General features: G+C 46.6%; 1 protein-coding gene across 1 annotated transcript in view; it reads left to right on the top strand.

Moving 5' to 3' along the window:
* The first annotated feature begins 12375 nt into the window (after positions 1–12375).
* LOC144144570 (sodium-coupled monocarboxylate transporter 2-like) overlaps positions 12376–26193 on the top strand; it is a 72025-nt gene continuing 58207 nt past the window's right edge. The window contains exons 1-4 of the mRNA XM_077676078.1: positions 12376–12546; positions 17366–17724; positions 22798–22863; positions 24070–24121. Coding sequence (XP_077532204.1) covers positions 17386–17724; positions 22798–22863; positions 24070–24121 — 457 coding nt within the window. The 5' untranslated portion in view covers positions 12376–12546; positions 17366–17385. The remainder of the gene's footprint in view (positions 12547–17365; positions 17725–22797; positions 22864–24069; positions 24122–26193) is intronic.

The following is a 26193-nucleotide window of genomic DNA, read 5'->3' on the forward strand; positions in this document are numbered from 1 at the left end:
AGTAACTGCGTGTTCGATAACTCACCCATGCCGCCAGCCGAAGACTGCTTTATGATGAAACGAGAAGAGTGGATGCACAGCCCCGAGATTTCGGGTCTTCTTCTTTTAAGCTAGCCCAACCCGCTCGGGCGGAACTTCATGATCGGAACTCTTGGGAAAAGGAGGACGACAACACGATTTATCAAATATTTTAAATTGCATATTACCCGTCCTGAAATGCTAATAACCTGTGAAAATAGTACCGACTGAAAATTAACAAAACACCACGGTAACTAGTCCAAATACAAATCAAGACATTTGGCCTATGATGAGAGCGGTAGTAACAATAATGACGATTTCGATTACGAAGATAGCGACTAGTGTTGTAATCATAATCATAACAAGTACAGTATTTGCAATGAGCTTATCTTAAAGGTCATCTTTTGAGTTCACTGCAAACAAGTTTTTGGCATGTGCAGCAACGCTTGAATGCACCAAAAACCATACCAGATTTTAAATGGAATACAAACAGTTCCCTCGGTTTTGTAAAAAAAAAAAAAAAAAAAAAAAGCTTAGAGAAGAAAGGCGGCACCCGTTTTACCGAAATCAAATATGCGTTCCGGAGCGTGGCATGGCATTGGGATGCTACATTTGTACACCGTGACCTTGGGAAAGACATAACTTGTAGACTCGTAAAGTGGCGTTATATTCTCCCACGCCGCTTCATCCGCGCTTCCACGCTCCACCGTTCCGTGCACGGAACTGTCGTAGGCGAAGCCTCTAGGAAAGTTTAGTGGGGTCGGGTCAACCTTCCACTCCCAAAGCAAGGCGTGGCTTGCGTCTTAGCATCCCTCCGACTTAAAGTAGGCGCGAGTTACCCGACCGAAGGCTTTACGGACTGCTGACGACCAAGTTCAATGCTTAATATTGCAGCGCTGAGCTACGGTACCGTCGGATGGCTCTCTAAACACTGCTTTCGAATAAATGCGCGCTGGATCACTCACCCATGCTGCCAGCTGGAGACTGCTTCTTGATGAAACGAGGCGAGTGGGTGCACCGCCCCAAGATTTCGGATCTTCTTCTTTTAGATTAGCCCAACTCGCTCGCGCGGAAGCTTACGTTCCAGAACCCTTCGGAGAAGGAATACGAGAACGGTGATTGATCAAACACTTCAAATTGAATATTGAAGGCCCTGAAATGCTAATGACCTGGAAAGATATAACCGTTTGACATTTAAAAAGACACCTCGCAAGCCAGTCACAAAACTCAGCAAGACTTATCGCCTATGGTGAGAGCGGTGATAACAATAATGATTTCGATTCTCAGCATAGTGACTAGTGGTTGTGAGCATTACCAAAACCAATACCGAATACGTAATGAGCTTATCTTAAAAGGTGCATTTTTTGAGTTCACTGCAAACAAGCTGCTGGCATGTGTAGCAAAGGTTGAATTTGCCAATAACCACACAGCATTTTAAGTTAAATCTAAACACTTCACTGCGATGAAAAAAGAGGCGGCACCCGTTTTTCTATAGGACGTGTCCATTTTTCAGCAAAGTAAAGGCTTAGCCTGCCCTCCTAACCTCGCTAAGCCCTATTAAATCCCATTTAACGCCCTCTAATTCCTCGAACAACACCTCGAGACTTGCTTCGCTAGATAAGGTTCGCGCGTTAAACGTTGCCAGGTTCATATTCCATTTCCATAAGGATCTGTAGGGATCTGGGACATACAGGATAATGCCGAACGAGACAGTAGTTCAGAGGAGATAGACATCCCACCAGTAACGACCGAAGAAGAAAGGAAGGCTTTGAAAGAAATGAAAGGGGGCAAAGCACCTGGTGAGGATCAGGTAACAGCAGACCTCTTGAAGGATGGCGGAGAAATTGTACTTGAAAAACTGGCAAACCTGTATACGCAATGCCTAATGACCGCAATGGTACTGGAATCTTGGAAGAACGCGAACATCATCCTAATCCATAAGAAAGGCGACATGAAGGACTTGAAAAATTACAGGCCGATCAGCTTACTGTCAGTCGTCTACAAGGTATTTACCAAGGTAATCGCTAACCGAATCTCTGCAACCTTAGATTTCAGTCAACCTAAAGAACAAGCAGGGTTCCGTAAAGGTTATTCAACAATGGACCACATTCACACGATCAATCAGGTGATAGAGAAGTGCGCTGAGTATACTGAACCCCTATATATAGCCTTCATAGATTATGAGAAAGCATTTGACTCGGTCGAAACCCTAGCAGTCATTCAGGCATTACGGAACCAGGGGGTAGATGAGCATTATGTAAGAATACTAGAGGATATCTACAATGGGTCTACAGCTACCATCATCCTCCATAGGGAGAGCAGTAAAATACCTATAAGGAAGGGTGTCAGACAAGGAGACACAATCTCTCCAATGTTATTCACAGCATGCTTAGAAGAAGTATTCAGAACGTTGGATTGGGAACAGGTGGGAGTAAGGGTTAATGGAGAATACCTCAGTAACCTCAGATTTGCTGATGACGTTGCCTTGCTAAGTAACTCGGGGGACGAATTGCAAAGCATGCTTTCCGCACTGGGCGAACAGAGTAGAACCGTGGGCCTGAAAATAATATCCAGAAAACTAAAGTAATGATCAATAACCTCGGGACAGCACAGCAGTTTAAGATAGATGGCGAGGCAGTGGAAGTGGTAAGCGAATATATATACTTAGGCCAAGTTGTGACCCCAGATCCCAACCATGAGGCAGAGATAATTAGAAGGATCAGAATGGGGTGGGGTGCATATGGCAGACATTCTCAGATAATGAATAGCAGCCTACCATTGTCGCTGAAGAAGAAAGTGTATGACAGCTGCATCTTACCGGTACTCACCTACGGGGCAGAAACTTGGAGGCTCACTAAGAGGGTTCAACTTAAATTGAGAACGACTCAGCGGGCAATGGAGCGGAAAATGATAGGTGTAACATTAAGGGACAAGAAGAGAGTGGGGTGGGTCATGGAGCAAACTGGTGTTAAAGACATATTAGTAGAAATTAAGAAGAAGAAATGGTCGTCGGCAGGGCATGTAATGCGAAGGCAAGATAACCGCTGGTCATTAAGGGTAACAGAGTGGATCCCTAGAGAAGGCAAGCGTTGCAGGGGGCGGCAGAAAGTTAGATGGGCAGATGAGATCAAGAAGTTTGCGGGGATAAATTGGTCACAGTTGGCACAGGACCGAGGTAATTGGAGAATAATGGGAGAGGCCTTTGCCCTGCAGTGGGCGTACATAGGCTGGTGATGATGATGATGATGATCCGTTTTTCTGTATCAAATGGTTGTTACGAAGCGTGGCTTTTTGATGCCACATTCTTAAACCATAACCTTGGGAAAAAACTCCCACCTCCCCTCGCGGGAACCCCTGTGTTGATGCGACGCATAGGCGGAGTGGCGAAGGGACCGCGTTTTATAGCGCGCATAACGTTGAGGCGACTGCGTAAGCCGGTCCCAGTCGATGACGATGTTGGCGTACTTGTAAAGCGGCGTGGACTCTAGGTGTTTGAGATAAGCGTGGATGTTGCTTCGCCGGAGAACGGCACACCGGTTATATGCGCAGCGCGCCCGAAGGAGAGGAAACCGCGGAAGAGAGAGTACTGCACATGCGCCGGCCCCAGCGCGTCTGACGCGGCTATGACGCAACGTGCCGCGGCTATGAAGCAACACAATTCAACACAATCCACTTTAATCCAATCGAATCCAAATCCAATCCAATCCAAGCCAAGCCAAGCCAATCCAAGCCAATCCAATCGAATCCAATCCAATGCGTCTCGCGAGAGAGTTTTCGCTATCGGAGAGGAGAGGGGGTGAGCGGCGGAGAGCGCAGCTGGCGCGGCGAGGAGAATGGGGGAGGGGCGGACAACGCTGACGACGACGATGCCGGAGGGACAAGGCGAGTGAATCAGATGCTCTGCATCTAAAAGACCTAACCTGTGGACTCATAACGCCGCGTTATATCTCCCACACAGTACAGTGAATCGGAGCACCGTAGTCGAAGCCTCCAGGAATATCAAGTGGGGTCGGGGCGACCTTCCACTTTCCCGAGCAAGGCGTGGCTTGCGTCCATGGATAGTTGGTCGTGCTTGCGTCTTAATATCCCTCCGACATAAAGTAGGTGCGAGCCTCCCGACCGAAGGCTTTATGGGACTGCTGAACACTAAGGTCAGTACTAAATTGTGCATAATTTTATGGAGTCCGTATCAGGTGCTTTATAGACGCTACCAAACAACCGACGAAAACTCAAATGCAACACCCACTGGCCCCCATCGTTTCACTGAGTGCACAGCTTCCTTAAAGCCACGGCCCCAACCCCAGAACACATGCATTTGCATGGCGGTACCCCGTCGTTTCAAAGCGACGCCCCGTCGTTTTAGAAAATTGGGTCCCTGGTCTCCAATAAAGTTTATTCATCATCGTTCTCCGCTGCCCTTGGTATTTGTATGTCTAACATAATGGAAAATTGCGCTAAAAGGACAGAAAGAACAGAAAAAGACACACCACATTGCGCTGTGTGGTGTGTGGTCTTCTGTTCGTCCCGTCTTTTTAGCGTAATTTTTTTTCCAACCCTTTCACCACTTCCAGGCTCGTTTGCGAATAGCTTGTAAAGTGCTAACCAATTCGAGAACAGACATAAAGAGCTATGAGAAATTTCCCGTGATTGTTTAATTTTCCTGCACGCAACGCACCCACTGCGAGAATGCAAGCCATCAGATCTTGCTAGATAAAACACATCCGGATGGTAAATAGAAAAACCCACGTACTGAAGGCAGTGTATCGTAAGTAACTGCAAGAATACGCAGTAATCGCATGTTCTCATTGCTGGCAATCACGTGCTTTCAACCGGTGCGGCCGGGAAGCAAAGCACGTATAAAAGACGAGGTGGAAGCACTAGGCTAATCTAAAACACAAATAAATTACAAACAATACGCGCAATTACCAGCAAGAGGACGCAAGAACCCCTGGCGGTGCTCAGCCGATTTGGCTCTGCTTAAAGCTTTAGGGCTAAGGGTAGGCTCCGATTCACCGTAACTTAAAACTACCTACGTCACTGCTGGCTCTTCTTTTACTTGGTTTCTCTTTATTGTGGCTTTGCCTTTGCCTTGAAGCCCTCGGACCGCTTTCAAGTCGCGGCAGGCCGGCTATTCGGCCACGTATTTTCAATTGGTACTGGCAGGGCAGCGCAAACGTCTTGTTGCATTCTCCCTGTGGGAGCTTGATGTTTTGGAGGCTGTCAATACGGGTTGTGATAGGTAGTGTTGTAAAGAGAAGAGGAAGACTTCCGTAATCCGATCTTCTTGGCGTCGCATGTGACGCTACTATACTGGTATACCTGTTGAAATTGTGCAAGTCAATGACAGTGTATTTCTACGTTGCGAAAGATGATTGGCCTGTATGTTATTACCTTCTTGTGCACGAACATATTTAGGCGGAGGCAGGACATAACACATGAATGATTATGAACGATCTAGTTACAATATTCACAAGCGGCAATGACAGGATGGTGGTGGTGGTGGTGGTAGAAGTACCACTGAGATGGCCCATACCCACTCAGGGGGATTGGCCAGCAGATGGACGCATGCCTGAATGATTGGACATGACCGAAAGTACCAGCGTGCCCTCCGCCATCCGCATACACCGGTACAAACACGAAAAGAAACTTTGACTCCAGCAACCTACGTCGAGGGATCACGTTTCGAACCAACCTTCCCTTACAAGAACCCACGAAATATTTATTAACAAATTCTATACAGATGCATCATTTTCACAAGAAACAATTCGCAAATGGTACTACCTCCACATCAACCCGAAATGTCCATACAATCAGCACGCCCTTAAGGCTGATTTGCACCACCCGGTCTGGATATGCCACAAATTCTGTCGATAGCGGAATCTCATTTCCCCAAACCCAGATTTCTCAACCCACATCTATCCCCTCACATTAGATGAACACACCATTAGCCTTATCATACGGTTCGCCACCAAGAGTGGTCTAGCGCGAATTACATAGCGATGGCCTATACATCAGTGAATGGACCATTCAATGCTGTACAATTGTCCTGTGAAAACCTGATGCCGTCTCCCGAAGACCACGAACTCATACGAGCCCCCTTCAACCATGAATCTTCCACTTCTATTTCCCCCACAAGCCTCCGGCCTTCCCTTTTTGAATAAAAGTTTTAACAACAACAACAATTGCCGAAAGAAACAGGATTCGTCCAGGTTGTACGCCAGCCCCTCCCTAATCGTGTTCGATGGCGGGCATTGTGCCATGAGGCATTTTCCAGCCGTCTCGTGATGAAATTAACCTGATTTCTCTAGCCGCTTTCTGCAAAGAACTACAACTTTCTTCAAGTGGCGACAAACAGAAGTTGGAAGTTTTATTCATTACGAAGAGTCGTTTGCCAGAATTCCAATGATACCGAAAGTTCAGGAGCTGCACTGCATATTGTGAAAAAAGAAGAAGCAGTGGCGACTTCCGAGTCATTATTTGGCTGAGGCTTTCTGATGTCACAGGGACGTGTACTGTTGGTGGCCACCAATCGAAGTCACCGCCGAAAATTGTGGCTGTGTTATTGTCCAGATTTGATTGTACCATTTGAGTTCTAACATACAGTTAACACCGTGATTCTCGCTTTCCTCTTCCCCCTAATACGTCAGATCTTACGTCGTGTGGTTCAAACCCTAAAGGTTTTCATTGATTGCTGGCTTTCGGTTAAGCGGGAGCTTATCATGGCAAGAAATCTTGGCGGCCCACTGCCTTTGTGTTAGTGAGGGACTCTGGGAGACTGCGTACTCGCTTTAACTCTGAACTTTGCAGTTCTCCGTTTCAAATTTCACTTTTCCTTCTTCGTAATTGGGATGTCGCGTATATTAGGGCGCGCCGTGGGGCAAGAGAGAGACTTACAATCTTTGAATACATTTACACACTGCACGCTTCACCCCTCCGGACGTTTCACGCTAGGGGACATGGCCCCGTATTGTAGCGTAAGCTACACTGGCTGAGGTTGAGCAGTTTCGAGTAGACCTTGAAGGGCCGTGCTGCGCAAGCGCGAGCAGCATTGGATTGGCTTTGCTTGGCTTGAAATGGCTTGGCTTGAATTAGATTGGATTTGAATTGGATTTTATTGGATCGGATTGGATTAAATTGTATTGTATTGGATTGCAAATCCAATCCCATTGGAGTACGGTAAAGTAGACAATTGGGTCTGCACATTCTCCGGTCTGCGCTTTCCAGAGGAGGGACATCATAGCCGCGGCAGACGCACTGGCGCCGGCGCGTGCCCAGCTGTGCGCCTCCGTTGCGCACTAGCAAAGTCTGACGGTGCTCCGGAGCCGCTTGATAGCCGCTTCGCGTGGCTCCTGGAGAGCCGTGCTGCGTATGCACGAGGAGCGGGGACTGGACTGGACTCGACTGGAATGGATTGGATTGGATTAAATTGAATTGGGTTGGAAATCGTTTTAGCAGCAGTAAGCATGATATTCAGCTAATCCTAGACAACCAGAAAACCTATTAATAACCAGCTGAACCTTAGCTCACGCTACGTATATCCTGGCATAGCCGAGCTAAGCCACTGCGAATTTTTTTCTCCCTCTTGTGGTTGGGATATAGTTGAGCTTTTGAATGGAAGAAAACCATGTTTCATTACAGTAGCCCCTTCTTATTCTTCGTAACAACGCTTGGAGGATGTTGTCGAGTGAAGGTTTTCCCTCGTGTGACTAACACCTATTTTTTAACGCATTTTAAACGCTGCAATTTTTCTCCCAGAAAAAGCCGACATTTTGGTGGGCGTGCTGTTTTATTTTCACCACTCCGCTCCTCAAACTAACAAATTTTAGCAGGGACACGAGTGTGAATAGAAACCACGCTTCCAGCGTAGCAAATGAATGCACTATACAGACTGATCACCACTCTATAGATGTCGGCAAGTCTGTCAAAGGAATGACAGTGAAGAGGTTTATTTGTCCATCGAAGCAGATACATAACATGCCTCGATGGAACTACTCATCGGGTAACAAATATAGATTACAAAAGGGAAACACACAGAAAAACAACAATCCAGAAGTGGCTGCCGCTGGCCTACACACAAGTTGTAACATTTTGTACCGCGCAGGGTACAACATAAACAGGGTAGAAAGTTGAGTTGTCGACAAACGCGAGCAGTAGTTTCAGGGTCGAAACACCACGAATGTGGGTAGAAGTGCTACAGACTTAGATAGTTACAGATGCACACATGGTAAAGTGAACACTGCAGATAACTATGTATCGTATTCATTCTGGTTACAAGGCTAATATTCTAACTTGTTTTAGTATGGTTACAGGGCTAATATTCAACTATTCTTATTTCCAAACGTGCGTTGTTGACCTTAATGAAGCGGCACGACCAACGCAGGAGGAACGCCTCTTACCCCAGCGTGGCGAGCTCCGCTTCCAGGTGTTCGAACAGACGCGTGCGCATGCGCAGCAACATGGGGAACATAGCCTTGTGAGGCCGGGACCGGAGTGCCGCGACACCACGACGCCTCCACAGAACCAGGGCCCCCACACATAACAGAAAAGTTGCTAGGGCATCGGAGATTTTGTGCGCTCCACTAGGCGTACTTTAAACATCCTAGGCATCAGCGTCCAAAACGTCCTCGCTAAGAACACTGAAAGATTGCATGTCGCAAAGTTTCATTTTGTCCGCATTGAGGGCACCGCGCTGACGGAGTTACGCCCCACGCTGTCATGCGGTCTCTAGTGGGCAGAACGCCCCAACCACACTCCCACCCGAAATCCTTGACGTCCGCTGGGAGGACCGAAGAAGTCAGCTGCCTCCAGCGCGCCTTTTTAGATGCAGAGCATCTGATTCACTCGCCTTGTCCCTCCGGCGTCATCGTCGTTGTTGTCGTCGGCGTTGTCCACCCCTCTGCCATTCTCCTCGCCGCGCGAGCTGCGCTCTCCGCCGCTCTCCGCCGCTCACCCCCTCTCCTCTCCGATAACGAACACTCTCTCGCGAGGGGCATTGGATTGGATTGGATTTGATTGGATTGGATTGGCTTGGCTTGGCTTGGCTTGGATTCGGTTGGATTGGATTTGGATTGGATTGGATTAAAGTGGATTGTGTTGGATTGTGTTGCGTCATAGCCGCGGCACGTTGCGTCATAGCCGCGGCAGACGCGCTGGGGCCGGCGCATGTGCAGTACTCTCTCTTCCGCGGTTTCCTCTCCTTCGGGCGCGCTGCGCATATAACCGGTGTGCCGTTCTCCGGCGAAGCAACATCCACGCTTGGCTCAAACACCTAGAGTCCACGCCGCTTTACAAGTACGCCAACGTCGTCATCGACTGGGACCAGCTTACGCAGTCCCCTCAACGTTATGAGCGCTATAAAACGCGTTCCCTTCGCCGCTCCGCCTATGCGTCGCATCTACACAGGGGTTCCCGCGAGGGGAGGTGGGAGTTTTTTAGAGCGCGCTTTCTGCTCCGCAGTGAGTTCCGCCACAGCAAGTTGCTCGCAAAGTTCGCTTGGGGCAATGTCCGAGATTTCCAAGTCGGGGATCTGTGCTAACAGTTCTCGAAAGGTTTTCGTGACATAGCCGTAGAACGGCGGCGGTTCCTCTGCCAAAGGCCCGATGTAAGGGTCACTGTAAAACACACCTCGCGATGTGCCCACGAAGTAGTTTAGAAAGCTGCTTCCTATGTAGTCCGGGTTTCGCGTCAAATCTACAAACCTACGCAACGCCAGGACGCTGCACATTGTCGACATGCATGGAAGGCTGTATCCCCCCATGCTGGTTGGGAGCCACATGAAAGCCCGAGCTACCCTCTCCGTCTTTCCTCCCCAAAAGAAAGAGAACTTGCTCTCCAGCTTCCGCACTACATTTCGGGGTGGACGAGCTTTGCGCGCAACGTAACAAAGAGCGGAAGAAACGCACGCTTTAATTACGAAGCTGCGCTCCGTAAAGGACAGTTTAAATTGCGCAGCCACCGACAGGCGCTTTTTGGCTTTCTTCACAATTCCCGTCCATGTCACACGCGACACCTCACCTGAGGCGTGGTATGTTGCACCAAGGACTTTGACGGCGGCGATCCACTCCCCTTCTCCCAAAAGGTCTGACGTGAATGCTCCGAATCGCAGTGCCGTACTCTTACCCCTGTTTATATGCGCGCCAGAGAGCTCGCTGTAGATGGAATAGAGGCGTGAGAACGCGGTAAAGCTGCTGTCGTCCCGCAAAAACAGGGACACATACTCTGCGTACGCTGACACTTTTACCTGGGCCTGTCCGGGAAGGGGAAAGCCGCGTATGCTAGGAGAGTTCGCCATGCGTCTAAGTAGAGGGTCGATTGCCAGTACAAAGAGTAGGGGGAGAGTGGGCACCCCTGCCTGATCCCTCGCTCAACTGGGAAAGGGGCGCTAAGTTGTCCTTTTACGAGGAGTCGGGAAGTGAGGCCACGGTACAAAAAGTTTAACCTCGTAATAAGTTCCATTGGAAAGCCGAAGCTGCGAAGAACAGCTGCGAAGAACAGCTGCGAAGAACAACCTCTCCTAAAAAGAATTAGATTTTTTGGCCCCAGGTTAGTGCAGCACGTGTTTTTGTGGCGCAGAGCGAGTGGTGATGTGTGACGAGCAATGGTGATAAGAGACACTATCGTGTTAGTCTTGGTTTTCCTTGTATTTTTAACCGTGGTGGTATGTATGTGCCCTAGCGGTAAAGAATAAACTGTTGTAAGTCAGCGCTGTGCGTGTCGTCTCCTTCTTCTCGTGTCTGTCAAATTTGCGCTGTTCCCCTCCTTCACATCAAATAACGATGTTCCACTCGATCAAAGGCTTTGGCTTGATCCAGCGATACAAAGGAGCCTGGAATGCCTGCTCGAGTGGCGAATGCGAACAAGTCCCTGGTGAGAGACAGGGCCGAAAAAATCGAGCGCCCCGGCACGCTACATGTCTGGGCAGGGCTCATTACGTGCGGTAACACTTTGGAGAGACGCCTTGAAATTATGGTGGCTACGATCTTATAGTCAGTATTCAGCAAAGTAATATGGTCGCGGGTCTGACGGCTCCCCTCCAGGTTTCGTTATAAGGACTATGTTGCCCTCTTTAAAAAAAAGTGGCGTTTAAAAGAAAAATGCGTTCACCATCTCTAACAACGGGTCCTTCAGGCACGAAAAGAAGGCTTTGTAAAAGCTCAATGGGATGCCGCCTGGCCCCGGGCCTGAGGACTGGTTCATGCTTCCGACTGCATCCCACAGCTCCTCGTAAGAGACAGGAGCGGTCAAAGTGTCAGCTAAGGAACTGGGAACTTGCGGAAGCTCACCTCAAAAGTTGCGAACATTCTCCTCAAATTCCGGGGAAGATTCGCGCTCTCCTGATGCCTTAAAAAATTCCCTGAAGTGGTGAGTGAACACTTCACTTATGTCGGCTGGACGCGAACTGGCGGCGCCGTTCGGCAACACAACGTGGGGTACGTGCGCTCGACCGACGTCATCTACCGAACCTGCCCTAATATACCTTAGTGCCGACGGGTCTGACAAAGGCCTGCCTTGCACGAATGCGCGACCCGCTCCGCTAGACGACTGACGCAAAAGCCTCTCGTAGCGCGCCCTCAACAGACCCTCATAGTCGCGCATGGCAAATGTCATTTGCCCGCTCTTTATGATGCGTAACCTCCTCAAAGCCTCATCCAGTTCTCGTGAGATGCGCGCTTTACGTTTGCGTCCCGCCTCCATAAGTCTGTCAAAGGAATGACAAATGATTGCGTTGAAAGTCGTGGTGTAGTAGACGCTGGCTTCTCTAAGACGGCGGTGGACCTAGTGCCCCTGAACTATTAAACGGGTAAAGGCGGTGGTGACCACTGCGCACACTAAAGAGACACGTGTACCATGCAAAACTGGCCATCACTGTGCTGTGTAATTGGGGCCCTGCCGTGGCTGGCGTTGAATTGCTGCCTTGAAACTGAAAATGAATTGTGGCGCAGCAGCTGCGAAAGGGAAAAATGGCCGCAAAATTAAGGGAATGAGAGCACTGCATAGCATCGGTGGAAATCGGATCCCCTTTTAACTTCAAATAAAGTGAAACAGGCGGATACGCTTCCCATTGTTTCTATCCGCAATCGTGCGGTGATATTACTGCCATTGATTTATTTATTTCTACCATCGCCAATTTCATAAAATGAGACTATTGAAATTTTTAGTTCAACTAAAAGCTATTTCATGGCGTTTAAAGAGACCGGATTAGCAGTGACCAGCGATAGCCCGAAGAGCAGCTGTGCCGGCGGGTAACGATATATGAGGTTGCGCGCTCAATGATGCAGCTAGATGGGACACCTGTCTGTGACGGAAACAGCGACGAGCAAGTGCGTTCATAGGCTCTTTATATCAGCGCGTGGCAGACAGAGTTCTACTTTCATTTCGGTCGTGCACAGCGCTTGGTATAGGCACAAGTATTTTCTGTTAGGTCGACGCTCACGTGCCGGGATAACAAGCTGCTGTCGAACAGAAGAACGGGAGACGCAACTGCGTGTACTCAAATATTGCGTCTGGGGTGTGCGTCTTCAAAGATATGTAAGCACATTCCCTCATACTGACCATTCCAACAGAGATACCTACAGGTAAGCTACGCTTTAGGAATCACCGCAAACAAAAAGGTAAAATGTTACATCTAAAGCTTCCTGAGGACGATTCCGTTTCTGGCTCAGTTAAGTTCAACGTCACTTTAATTTAGTTTCGACTGATTCGCCTGTTCATATAAAATGAGCCCATCATTCGTAGGAGAGCTGCTGTTATAATGACACTGCATATTTCTGTTCTTTGAATAGAGACGTGACATGGCTGCTACAAGTATCAGCCTTGCCACGCCATTTTTTTTTGCTTAAGTTCAGACTAATTCTGAATAAAGTACATTTGTCGAAGAAAACTGTTTGCTTCCTTGAGGAATGTACAAAAAACCTATAGAGAGTCATCACTTATAAAGACAACTTCCAACCAGATAAAATAGCAATATTTGTTTTAGACGTGTGCGTCAACTCAAATAATTTAACTAAACCTTTTTGAGTATGTTATGCAAAGTTGCATGTTCTTTATCCCATGTGGAGAATAAGAAAAAAAGATAGGAAAGAAACAAAAATTGATTTCCTACGTGTGTCAACGCTTACAAGCCAAGAAGAATTATTCATCCCCTAACCGGAGTTTTAACAGGCCATAACGTTTACGCAGCGAGCGTGTTGCTGAATCCGTAGGAGAATTACGGCTCAAATATTTCCCTAAAGAAGCATTGGAGGCCGTTAAACGGACATCTGAGGGGGTATAGTTGTCGCTGCATTGGTGACATGTGAAATCTTTTACAAAAACAAAACAAAACAAAAGATTTTATTTCCTCAGAAGTACGAGGAGGTAGGCTGGGACTAAAGGCTACAAAGCCTGACAGAGGCCCCAGCCCCCTTTGGTACAGTACAATGATGAGGCAGAATCAAACAAGCTAGAAATTCTAATGTGAGTTACAAAAATACAAACAACATGTAGAGCACAAGATATTACAGAACAATATGGGAGAGGTACAGTAACGTACATTAGAGTACAAAAGAGTAAAGTAAAACAAAATACACGTGGACAATCAGAGTAGAACTATGATTGAGTTTTAAAGATAGACACAACTACAAAACCTGCGCATTAAACAGGTCGAGACGACATCCACAGCTCTAGCCATTGAAGCAGATATTCTGATTTAAGAGGTATTCTTTCGCCTGTGTTTTAAATATGTTTCTACTGCATTTGAAGTCAATGTGGTCTCCAACTTTGCTGAGTATGTCGGTGCGTTGAAACAGAGAAGACTGCCTGCCGTAGTTTGTTCGAAGTTTCGGTGTATGTATTTTGGCACACCTAAGAGGGTATATACTAATCTGAAAACGAGGACATTAGCAAGAAGGTAGTAAGGAAAAGACGAATGCGCAACTAAGAACTGATTTGTTTTAAACAATTCATATATACACGTTATGGGACGGCAAAAACAAGTAATGAAGATACACGTGCATTCGCCGAGGCACATTCTCGTCCGTACCTTGCTCCGTGGTGTGTACTTAAAACATGTGCAATTCATGCCATGACTCGAATTCCAATGCCATTTACGAGACGCTGACTGGAGGGGCGCTAACGTGTTTTCTCTCTCTTTCCAAGACCTCAGCAGTAGGCTTAACATATCTCTTTCTGGGACAAGCACGCGTAACAGCTTCATTTAGTTTTCGCATGCAAATACCTTATAAAGGGTGTCCCAGCTATCATGCACCAAGATATAAAAAAAGAGCGATGGTGTTACTCGAAGAAAACCTAGTGCATAATGTTTGCAGTACTGAGGAGAAGCCGACCGTAATTTATTTGTTCATGAGGTTTAAAAAATTAATTTTTTATTTATCTAACTCGAGAATTGCTGTCATAATCACTGAAGTGTCAATGAGGCACTTGTAGGTGCCCACGAGGGGAATCTAACAGCGGTATTTTCAGCGACGAACTAATTGCGTACTCATTTATTCTTACTGATAAAGAAAACCCGAGAAATATGAAAAATGCCACGTGACGGCGCTTCTGCTCGCATTGTAAAGCAGCGTCCCCAAATAAGCTGATTGAAAGCAACTGCTTCGCCTGTCACCCGCCTGAATAGACAGCGCATAACCTTGATAATGGCATGCATGGAAGGAGCAGCAACAGCAAGATTCGCAAGGCGCGTGTGCAGATAAGGCACAAACTCAGTCGCGATTTCTTCTTTCTTTCTTTTGTTTATTTCATTCTGGCTAACTCAGAGGCAGCCTGTTTGAGGGCATTGCTTTACGATGCGCGCTAACGCGCGCAGATTCACCGTCACGTGGTATGTTTCATATTTCGCAGGTTTTTGTATTAGTTAAAATAAATGAGTACGCAATTAGTTCGTCGCTGAAAATACCGGGGTTAGATGCCCCTCGTTAGTACCTACAAGTGCCTCATTGACACTTCAGTGATTAGGACCGTACTTATCGAGTTAGATAATTAATTACAATTAATTAGTCAAGTACCATTAACGAAAAAAATTACTGACCGCTTCTCCAAAGTACTGCAAACATTACGCACTAGGTTTTCTTCGAGTAACGCCATTGCTCTTTTTTTAAATCTACGTGCATGATAGCTGGGACGCCCTGTATATGTAGTGTTTTCAAATCAGTCATTGTTTGTTATTTGCCCAATAGTCTCGTGCAATCAGTCTTTTTTGTCCATTTTTTGTGAATAAGCGATTTCTCTTCAAGGCATAGGACGACGGTGAGATTCGTAGGTCTGGCGGGTAAATCTTTCTCTGCCTGCCGTCTAATCTTAACGCACGCACTATGCGCGCACGAACATTACAGCGGCATTCTGCGGCCATGTACTGGTTATGCGGCTATATGTATGTATGCGGCTATCTATGAACTCATTCTGCGACTCTGCATGACGTTCTTTGACTTAGTGTGCAATGAAACGTTTTTTGAGAATCTTGATGCGTGTTTGTGAGTTCTTGCATTGCTTCGCAAGCCACTGCGGGTGCAGAGAAACACTTCGTTCACCGAATTCCACAACAGCATTGCATGTCGCTGGCCTGTTTCCAAAAAAATATGAAACGAAGGGTTAAAACGTATTGTCCAATCTCAAAAATCAACGGATGTCACCCAGAAAAGTGTTGCAAGTATAGTAAGACGATTAGTTAGCGCTCACCTGTCAAAAAACGAAATAAACTTGAGGCTATACATGTATTGCGTGTGCGCCTTCATGATGCTTACAGTGCGGCATATTGTCCTTATTCTATTCATGCGAATGAACTATCCGGGCAAGAAAATGCGTTGCTATTCAGTTCCTAAACGTATCACAAGAAGCACAAAAATTGCCATAAAGAACGTCATTTCCCGGAAGCCGGCTTTGTACCCATTGCCGGAATTCGCGAAGAGTATTTACATATATATATATATTGATATATATATCTATATATATATATATATATATATATATATACATATATATATAGAGAGAGAGAGAGAGAGAGATCATGAGGTTCGATGGGCCAGTATAAAAATAGTGAAAAAAGTCGACTGACACGTTTCCCGTTTTTGTTGCCAACAGTTTCGGAGTTAGAAACAGTTTCTAACTCCGAAACTGTTGGCAACAAAAACGGGAAACGTGTCAGTCGACTTCTTTCACTATATATATATATATATATATATATATATATATATATATATATATATATATATATATATATATATATATATAGAGAGAGAGAGAGAGAGAGAGCGAGAGAGAGAATAAGGGTTGGCCGTCAAGAAAACCTCGGAAAGCAAAGGGAAGATGGCGGTAGGTCATGGAAACAGATGAAGAATTTTTTTGAGACAGAAACAAAGTGGTGAAAAAATGCCCGTCGGGTGGGATTCAAACCCACGACCTCCAGAAAAAAATTCTTCATCTGTTTCTATGACCTACCGCATTCTCCCCTTTGCTTTCCGAAGGTTTTCTTGACTGCCAACCCTTATGCTTCCTTAATTCACCGAGCCCCTCATTTCCAATTTCGGATTCTTCGCTATATATACACACATATATATAGACACATCCGTACATGAAATACTACACGTTTTGTGCTACGGGAATGCCAACGCCAAAAATAGACTGCGGTAGGTCGTCACCGCAACGAGTTTTTCGCAGAATATTAGATATTTAGGCTAAAGAGCCGAGGTTTAGATTTGCTTATTCGGTTTGCTAATCGTAGTACCCTTTTGCGGCCTACCCCCCTTAGCTTCATGGGGTAAATCTGTCGCTTAGTGTGCATCATCTTTTAAAAAATACCTAAACTCCAAGTCACGTCATGCAATGAAAAATAAAGTTTCACTAGATTTGAGCTTGATTATTTCATTCCCAGCTAACCCGTTCGTCGGCTATCACGAACCTGCGTATGTTTCCCGCATATTGCGCTGCTCTAACAGGTATATTCACAGAAACATGACATTATCTTTGCTATGGACGGTAAGCCACTCGTTGAAACCTGGTTTATTGTTGTTGAGAAAAACCAATGATCAGAAATATGATTGATGTTCAGTTTTAGTCGTAAAAGGCGCCCTGGCGTCGTGGCAGTTTCTTAACAGAGCCGAACTCACCGTGTATATCTTGTTTACAACCGCGCTTCTAAAGCTCAAAAGTGGCGTCATAAATTATTGTTCGAAAGAATGGGATTTGAGTGTACATTTTGAAGGCGAAGAGAAAAATGCAGCTGTCGCTAGCAAGTTTTTATAGCGTTGATACCGGCTGGGATATGAAAATTCCAGTTAACCTAAACCTTGTGGAAGCTGATTTGTGATATCGGCTTTTCAGTAAGCATTATTTGTAAACTTTATCCTTCCAGCACCCTCTTTCAGAGCACAAATGGCCGTGCTTCACGCTTTTGAGTACGTCATATTCGCGGCAATCGTCGGTGGAAACATTGCCCTCGGACTGTATTTCTCCTTCGACAAGAAGGCCCGTCATGGGGGCGACACGTACGAGGTCTTCTTAGGCAAGAGGTCACTGGCCATGTTTCCTCTCGCGGTGTCGGTTCTGGCCTCCATGATGTCGGCATTGGGCATCATAGGATTCTCTGCTCACTACTATGCTTTCGGTGCGCACATGCTCTGGTCTACAGTGCCGATACTGCTCATGACACCAATCAATGCGAACATCATCGTGCCTGTGTTCTATAAGCTCAAGATTACCTCCGTCTTCGAGGTAAGTACTTAGACACAATGCCTGTTACAATGAAAGGGATTCTCCTTGTATTTGGGTGTATTTAGTGCTATGACGATTGGCAAAAGATTCTCCGCTGCTTTCGCGCTCCCATTTTCGTTGACATAAATACAAAAATCCAGGGTTACGTATTCGCTCATGTAGCTCGGATGCAACTGTACGTATGTTGTACCCTAGTTTTTTATATCTTGTCAAGCCTTCTGAAGCTGCGTTGAAAACGGCTTTTACCTCTTATTGGGTCCCATAGAACAGCATAAGCACGAGCGGGGTACTGTCAGTTCGTTCGTCCATTTGAATGGGCCGTAAAACCACCCAATTTTTTGAAAAACTGGAGAGCAGTTTAAAAAACTCCCCCCACCTCCCCGAAGGGGATCGTGCGGAAATGCGAATGCATTGGGTGCACAGATGAGTGCGCAGCGGGAAGCAGTAACGGAGAGAGGCGTGCGCTCCACTGCTTTATATACATTTTCCGAGCGCAGCGAGCGGAGAGAGGGTACGCGGAGAGGAGAGAGAGACCCGCGCAACACGCCCGCCGCGCGCGCGAGCTCTCTCTCCCGCCGAGCTCCGCGATGCGAGCGCCCTCACACGCCCGAGCGCGCTCCTCGTCTCCACTCACTCTCCGCTACTCCGCCCGAGCTCCGCGATGCGAGCGCCCTCACACGCCCGAGCGCGCTCCTCCTCTCCCCTTGCCCTCCGCTACTCCCACCCGAGCTACCACCTGCTCCGGTTGCTAGGCGCGCCACAGCTGTTGCTAGGGGCGAGGAGGAGCGCGGAGAGATAACACCTGCGGGCGCACGCCGACGGAGCACGACAATCCTGTCTGTGGCGGCGCGGGTCCGCCGCGCCGAGACGACGACGACGACGACGAAGGCAGAACTACGAGGCGCGCGCTCACGTGCGCTCGCGCTGGAGGAATGCAGGCGCACGTCGACGGAGCACGACAACCCCCGACTAAGAAATGCATTCGCATTTAAAAAAAGGAGGGTGCCGAAGCTTCGCCATCTAGCTCGGAACGCGAGAGCTTTATCATACTTTGCGAAGAGGAAGACAAGTGCGCCTGGCGCGGACGCACGGCAGCGGCGCATCCGTCGCGCGTGTATTAAGAGCGAGGGCGCACGCGCCGGGTATCGACAGGCGAAGTCAGCGACTTCAGGTTTGTCACGTATTGTTGGTATGAAAAACACAACCTTTATATTTATACGCGTTCGAAGTAGCGCGCCGTACCACGCTGCAGTGACGCATACGAAAATTCGGTTTCGTGCGTGGCACAAAACAGCGAGATAGCCGCAGCCTGCAGCCGCCACAGTCATAGAGTTTATTATGGCCACAGTATCGAAGAGTGGCTGCGGGGTGTTTTGGGGGGCGAGGCTGGCGTTGCCGGTGCGAAATGCCGTGTGCCCAACCCCGCGCCAGCTGCCGACGGAACGCGCCGACGGACTCCAGACGGGCACAGATGGCTGTCTCAGAAGGTTATGGTGCTTGAAATATAACCCAATATCCAAAAAATAATTGCTGCCATATGATTCGGCGCATACGAAAACGCTGAAGCGGGTGATTGCCACCCCGTATATTAGTCTAATGATAACAGCTCATGCACAGCATAAACGGTTCCTTTCCGACAGAAAAGGAGCCGTTTATGCAGCATCATTACGGCTTTTTATATACCATAGACCCATATGTCAGAATGCGGCTGCCAGAGCGTCTACCCCGCCACTTGGAGACGTTGCTGCATAGACTTCGTCTTAATGCAGCACTAACAAATTCCTATCTACATCGGATCGGCCAGACATCAAGCCCATATTGCGACAATTGTGGTTCACTTGAAACTGTTGAACACATATTACTGGAATGCTCTGCCTATGACGACTCAAGGTGCCGTTTACAGCATAAAATTGATTGCCTCCACCCTGGACCATTGACATTAAGGTTGGTACTTGGACCATGGCCCTCTCTCTCCGCTCAGCGCAAAATCTTGTCCGCGCTATTCGAATTCCTCCAGGACATTGGTGTGTCCACGAAATTGTAGTCGTTCCTCCATCTCAAGAGCCTTTGAACTCAATACCCTAAAGAAGGATCTTTTTTATTTTTCACTACTACTACTCTCCTTTTCTTCACTACACCTACTACCTTTTCCCCTCTACTCCTTTCCCCGCAGAGCAGCATGCCGGCGAACTGATGTCGGCAAACCTCTCTGCATTTCCCTCTTTAATAAAGAGTTTCTCTCTCTCTCTCTCTCTCTCTCTCTCTCTCTCTCTCTCTCTCTCTCTCTCTCTCTCTCTCTCTCTCTCTCTCTCTCTCTCAGGCACACACAATGTACACAATATCTTCGACACATAGATTGCGAGAATAGGGGTGGCAGAATTCCCGAAATTAGTCGAGTCAGCATCGGTGGGGCGGGGCAAAAGAAAATCAAAGCCCAGAACACCTATCGTGAAACTGAAACAGATCGCGAAAATAAGAAACGTGAAGTTGTTCCATATGTACCCAAGACGTCCCATACTGTGAAGGAGTTTATGAAACGGTATGGCGTTCAGGTGACGTTTCCAGCATCGGTCAAGCTAGGCGGGATGTTCTCGCGCATCGGAAGAAGTCGGATTGAACGGAAAGGGTGCGGAAAAACGCACACCAATTCCTACGGTAATTGCTGTGTTGCGGTGAATGGGCAAATACCTCTTTCATGTGGCAAAGTACCCGTGGGCCAAACGGGAAGATACGATTGCGAGAACATGAACTTTCGATTCGGAACAGCGCAAGCGTGCATCTGCCCATCCACTGGTCGGCGTGCACGTGTAAGCCGCTCCTGAAGGAAGTCAAGCTTTTGTGTCGGTGCTGTAATTACCGGGCGAAAGGGATACGTGAGGCCTACTTTATAAGAAAGTAGGGTTGTGAGTGCGTCAGCGAAACGTCAATATGTTCATAAAATACGTCAATAAAAATCCGCCAGGGCCTAAACTGAAACAACAGATCCCCAGGTGTAGCAGCAAAATGCATCAGTTATCACGTTGCGACGTCACTAATACAACATACGGGACTCGCAGAAATATATCGAGGGACAGTGAACGCTTATTAATTCAGCAAAAGTTCGACTGTTGACGCCAGATCTAGAGATTTACAGGCAATTTTCATTCTTGATCTTTTGGTAATACGCCGCGCTTGTTCAAAAAGTCATTACCAACACATATGGTTCGCCGGATGTTCCCTACGAGTCGTGCCCAGGTTTTTTGTGGACCGCAAATACGAATAAAATCGCTGGAATCGACTGTAATGCACAACAGAGTCCGTTGCACTTGTTTTGAAGGCCATTACCTGCACATAAGGTTCCACACATATTTCCCCGGGGCTGGCGCATTTTTGTTTCTGTGTAGCACAAATTCGACTGAAAGACTGACATCCGGCGTATGCGCTAGAGTTATATTACCAGAGTAAAAAAAAACTGCTATACTACTACCGGCGTTGTAGAAATGTACAGCGGTTGATTTCTAGATTTACAATTTGATGAAAGGTTTGAACGCAGAGGAAATGTGTCAGCGAAGAGCAATGACTGGATGCAACAGAAGGTCTTTGCTGAAAATTTACTTCCACAATATGTTTTGCTATAGCAGCGCCAACTACACTGTGTTTTTTTTTTGGGGGGGGGTGTTGAATAACTTTTGTTGCAACATCGCCTTCTATGAATCGCAAATGTGTATTATCACTGCGATACTTACATTATTTACTAATAATACTCGATTGAGTTCCTTATATAGAATCATTACAATCCCGTGAACGAACCATTACAAGCCCGTGAACGACAATTACCGTCACATTCGGTAAAGCAAAAAGGCAAATCCAAGCCTATTTGCAAGAGCCTGAGTATCCAGTATTTTACAAGCTAACATGAAACATAATTACGAAAAGTCATTCGCCTAACAGCATCATGCGCACGTATGAAACTCTAACGTAACGCTGCCAAAAGGACGCATTAATGTTCATTTTCGAACAGAAAGTGGAAAAGCCACAGAATTAAGTGCTTCGCAGAGCAATCCTTGAACTTTTTTGGAGTGTAGTCACAAAAAAATGGAATATTTCTGATCTCAGTTAAAGTAAGTGTGAGTGAGTGAATAAACTTTATTTAGACGAGCTTCAGGCGCCTGTGTTTGCGCGTCCGACCTGTGGGGGGAAGAAGATATTTTCTGCCATCTCACTGAAGACTGAGGGTTTTATCATCCTCGCCAATCAGAGGGACTGATACAAAAATTAAACAAATGTAAAAGTGGATGAAAAGCCAGTGTGGTCAGATAAATCTATATAGATTTATCGACATTTTCTGGTTTATGCGACATCTAGTATACAGATAAAGATTTGGTCGACGCACTACTTTGCAATGTACTGTTACTAAGCCATATAATGGGGACCTTGTGTTTTTCAACGTGAAATGAATGAAAATCCTCGTACTGCGTATTTTAATAACGGAGCAATAAAAAGCCACAGATGGCTTGTGTTGGCTTTTTGTGCATGTTAGAACAAGTGGCGATTGGGTTCTGTCTCTGTTTACAAGGCGTTTAGCTTTATTAACCTGCTATAAATTCATTGGCTGAATTAACCCGGTTTATTTTTAGTGTCGCTGTGCCGTGAAGTTGCCTTTTACGTACTACACGGCAATTCCTCCTCGATGGGGGAGTTTCAACATGGGATTCTTGTCTGTTCTGAAATGTTCAAAGGTTGCAACAACTAACGCATTGCACCTGTAATAAACACCAACATGAAGTTTTTTCTATGACGTAACGAGCCTAGAAGCAGTTAAAGCAATATAATGGAAACTTCATTGGTACTCTCATAAATAATCTGTGAAGTGCGTGTTAGATCAACTTTTTCGCTAATTTACAAAAAAATCTTCGATGCTTAGTTGGCGTTGACGGCAAGCCGGGCACTCCTTCATGGTTACTGAGAATCTAATATCAATGTCTTTCATCATCATGAAACCCCCGAGGTCTATGATTTTTTTTGATGTACTGACTTCGAGCAAACTCCAAGCACTGCCTTAAAGTGAAATCTGTTTCTTGCTCGCTACAACAGTACCACAGAATGCGGTTCGGCGGAGGCGTCGCTGTCGCCACGGGCGTTCTGTATTTTTTCTTCGCGGTAAGCCCTCGCTCTCTCTCTCACCGTATCTTGTACATTACAATTATCAATATACAGAACATGCACTCAATAACATCAACTTTGTACTGTAGGGTGAAGATGTCTTCAAATGACAATAACCATCGGGATACAGAAATTGGCTCATTTGCTGATGCCTAGCAATTTTCAAACTGGTGATTTCATTTAGTAAATTTCTGTTTAATGTGAAAACTTGTGATTTAAATTGAACGGGCATTGCATACGAATGCAATGTGAAATTTTGGCGGTCGTGTTGGCAGGGGGGAAAGTGGCTTCAAAATGTTTCGGTGAGTTTGGCATGACATTTGACTACTTGAACGTTAGGAACGCAAAAAACCAGCATTTATTTTTTGGTTGCAATTTCAAAAACCTGCTGCAATGTAGGAAGAGTGCATGTTCAGTTGGAGAACAATTGCTCCTGTCACGGGGACTCGAGACGTTCGGCAAAAAAATTTCCCAGCCGATTTCGGTTGCCTGTGTTACACGGCACTTGGCTCTCAGCTTAAAATTAAGAGAAAAGTAACACTAACTGCCCGAATTCAACTAGAGTGGCAACTTGCAAAGCGGGTGGTGTTAAAAAAGCCTCCTGTCTATCTGGATAATGCTCATTTTTGTTTCAATTGTTTGACCTTTAGACTTATTTTGATACTTAGCAATGCGTGTGAGGCCGACACGTCTGTCAAAAAGGTTTGCTCGAGTGTTTTGTAGCATAGAAGACAGAATGCGATTGTTCTGTAGCTTGGGTAAGGCATATAACAGACAATCTATGAACAGACGAAGTTATTTTTGCTTACCGCAACTGAGAAATCTCTATTTATACCGGGCTTTACTTCATACTTCACTGAGGAGCGATATCTGGCGTAAGACGCCGCCTATCGTTAGTGCTGGGTTCATAATAAGTCACGGGGTGGTGTCCGTCATTGGGCAAATTGATTTGAAAACTTTCGGAATCTTGTAACAAAGAAAATGGGAAAACTACGATATATTCGCCCGAGACACCTCTTGTGTGGCCAGTCACACGAATATTCAGTTTCACATTTATGCATAGCTCAGGAAGTAACTGGAACAACTCAATATTCCCATCTCATCAAAATCGCGTCAGAAGGTTATGTGCGACGAGAACAGCCGAGTAGAACTACGGACAAGTTTCCAGTTAGCGTTGAAAATGATCACGCGCATTTTTTACAGCAAAGCATGGGGGCCCTTTGCATATACACGGCTTCCCTGGCAGTTTCAACAGGTACGACCCATTCTTTTTACTTTCTTTAAAATATAGTCACATATAAATGGTGATATTTGTTGTTTGAAATCTTAAAACTAGGCTTTGTGTATCTATATACAGTCAGCGGCGAACCGATTCCCGGTTCTGAACATATTGTTTTCGCTCGGCAGGATTCCCAGGCAAGCCTCGGGGCACCCCGGATCAACTGGATGTACTTTGGATGCAGCTTTCAAGGACGCCCTTCTGCGCATGCGGACCTTCTGTGGGCGCTTTCCTAGAGTTTGGTCAAGCATCGTCGTCATTCCCGGGTGCCATCAGCGGCAGCCACGTGATACCTGTCAGCGCCTACATAAACGCCATCGGAGCTACGCCTCTCTGCAGTCAGCGGCGAACCGATTCCCGGTTCTGAACATATTGTTTTCGCTCGGCAGGATTCCCAGGCAAGCCTCGGGGCACCCCGGATCAACTGGATGTACTTTGGATGCAGCTTTCAAGGACGCCCTTCTGCGCATGCGGACCTTCTGTGGGCGCTTTCCTAGAGTTTGGTCAAGCACCGTCGTCATTCCCGGGTGCCATCAGCGGCAGCCACGTGATACCTGTCAGCGCCTACATAAACGCCATCGGAGCTACGCCTCTCTGCAGTCAGCGGCGAACCGATTTCCGGTTCTGAACATATTGTTTTCGCTCGGCAGGTGAGCCCGTCTGTCCAATGCCTGTACCTTTTTGATTGTTGCCGCTGACTGCATCTCAGTGCATTTCAATGTCTTCCCTGTGCGTTGTCTGCTCCAAGTGTTTAAATGACAAGTTCCTGACTTGTTCAGTGTGTAGGGAAAGTTATCATGTTGGGAAAAACTGCTCGAGTGTCACCGATTCCGCGTATAATAAGATGTCCGCAGCCAAACGCGATGCCTGGATTTGCCAAGCTTGTCGGTCTAACACAGGCGATTCATCAAACCCAGATGAGCCATCCTGTACGCAACTGTCGAGTGTCATTGCTAAGTTGGATCAACTGACAGCCACTGTCGCGACACTGGCGGAGAAAATGGAAGTAATGCTAGCCTTTAAGGTGACTAGTGAAAAGCTTGTAGAATCAGTAAGCTTTCTCTCGGAAAAGTACGACAAAGTCCTTGAAACTACATCCACCAACAAGGTGGAATTGACGCAGCTAAAGGCAGAAGTTGCGTCCCTTTCTTTGACCGTATCACAGCAAAACGACACGATTGATAAGATGAGCACAGAAATCAATGACTTAGAGCAATACACAAGGCGAGTCAACTTCGAAATACATGGTTTTCCGGCAACTCAGGGTGAAGACCTAGTTGCAGTTATGACTGACCTTGCCGTCAAACTCAACATTGCCGACTTCCAGAAGACCGATATAACAACAGTGCATCGCTTACCAGCGAGACAGGATGCCATTCCTTCCATTATTGTCCAGATGAAAACTACAGCTAAGAAGCAAGTTTGGATGAACGCCCGAAAGGGTCTTGCAGCTCTCGAGTCTGATACCTTCCCACGAATCTACTTCAATGAGAACCTGACACGGACTAACCGCGAGCTATTTCGATTTGCTCGATTTCGAGGAAAAGAAAAGGGCTTCAAGTTCATCTGGACGGGAAACGGGAAGGTTCTGGCTAAAAAATGTGAAGGTGCACCTGTCATTCGCATCGACAAGTTATCTGACCTTGAAAAGATAGTTTAATTATGGGAGTCTTCGACACTACAGCGACGACCTTTGCAGGAGTTAAACAGTCGTTTTCGGCAACTTCCGGCAATGCTTTCCGGGCTTGTCACGTAAACATCCGAAGTCTGCGCAAAAATTGGGATTCATTTCGAGTACTAACCTCGCCGTTTCCTTTTTTCTACGACTGTTTTATATTGACAGAAATTAATGTTACGTCAGACTGCATGCCACAATATGGCATTCCAGGTTACCAAACGTTCTCCTACACGCGTCCAGTAGGGAGAGGAGGAGGAATTGCCGTGTTCGTTAAAAACACTTGGGCTGTAACAGAGCTAGCGCTGTCATTTACTCAAGCCGAAGTAGTTGCGTTGCGATTAAGCACGCCCACGTTTTCTTTGACTATGTT

The sequence above is a fragment of the Haemaphysalis longicornis genome, unplaced genomic scaffold (genome assembly GCF_048455015.1).
Source record: "Haemaphysalis longicornis isolate Haplotype H1 unplaced genomic scaffold, Haemaphysalis longicornis Haplotype H1 scaffold_7, whole genome shotgun sequence".
NCBI lineage: Eukaryota > Metazoa > Arthropoda > Arachnida > Ixodida > Ixodidae > Haemaphysalis > Haemaphysalis longicornis.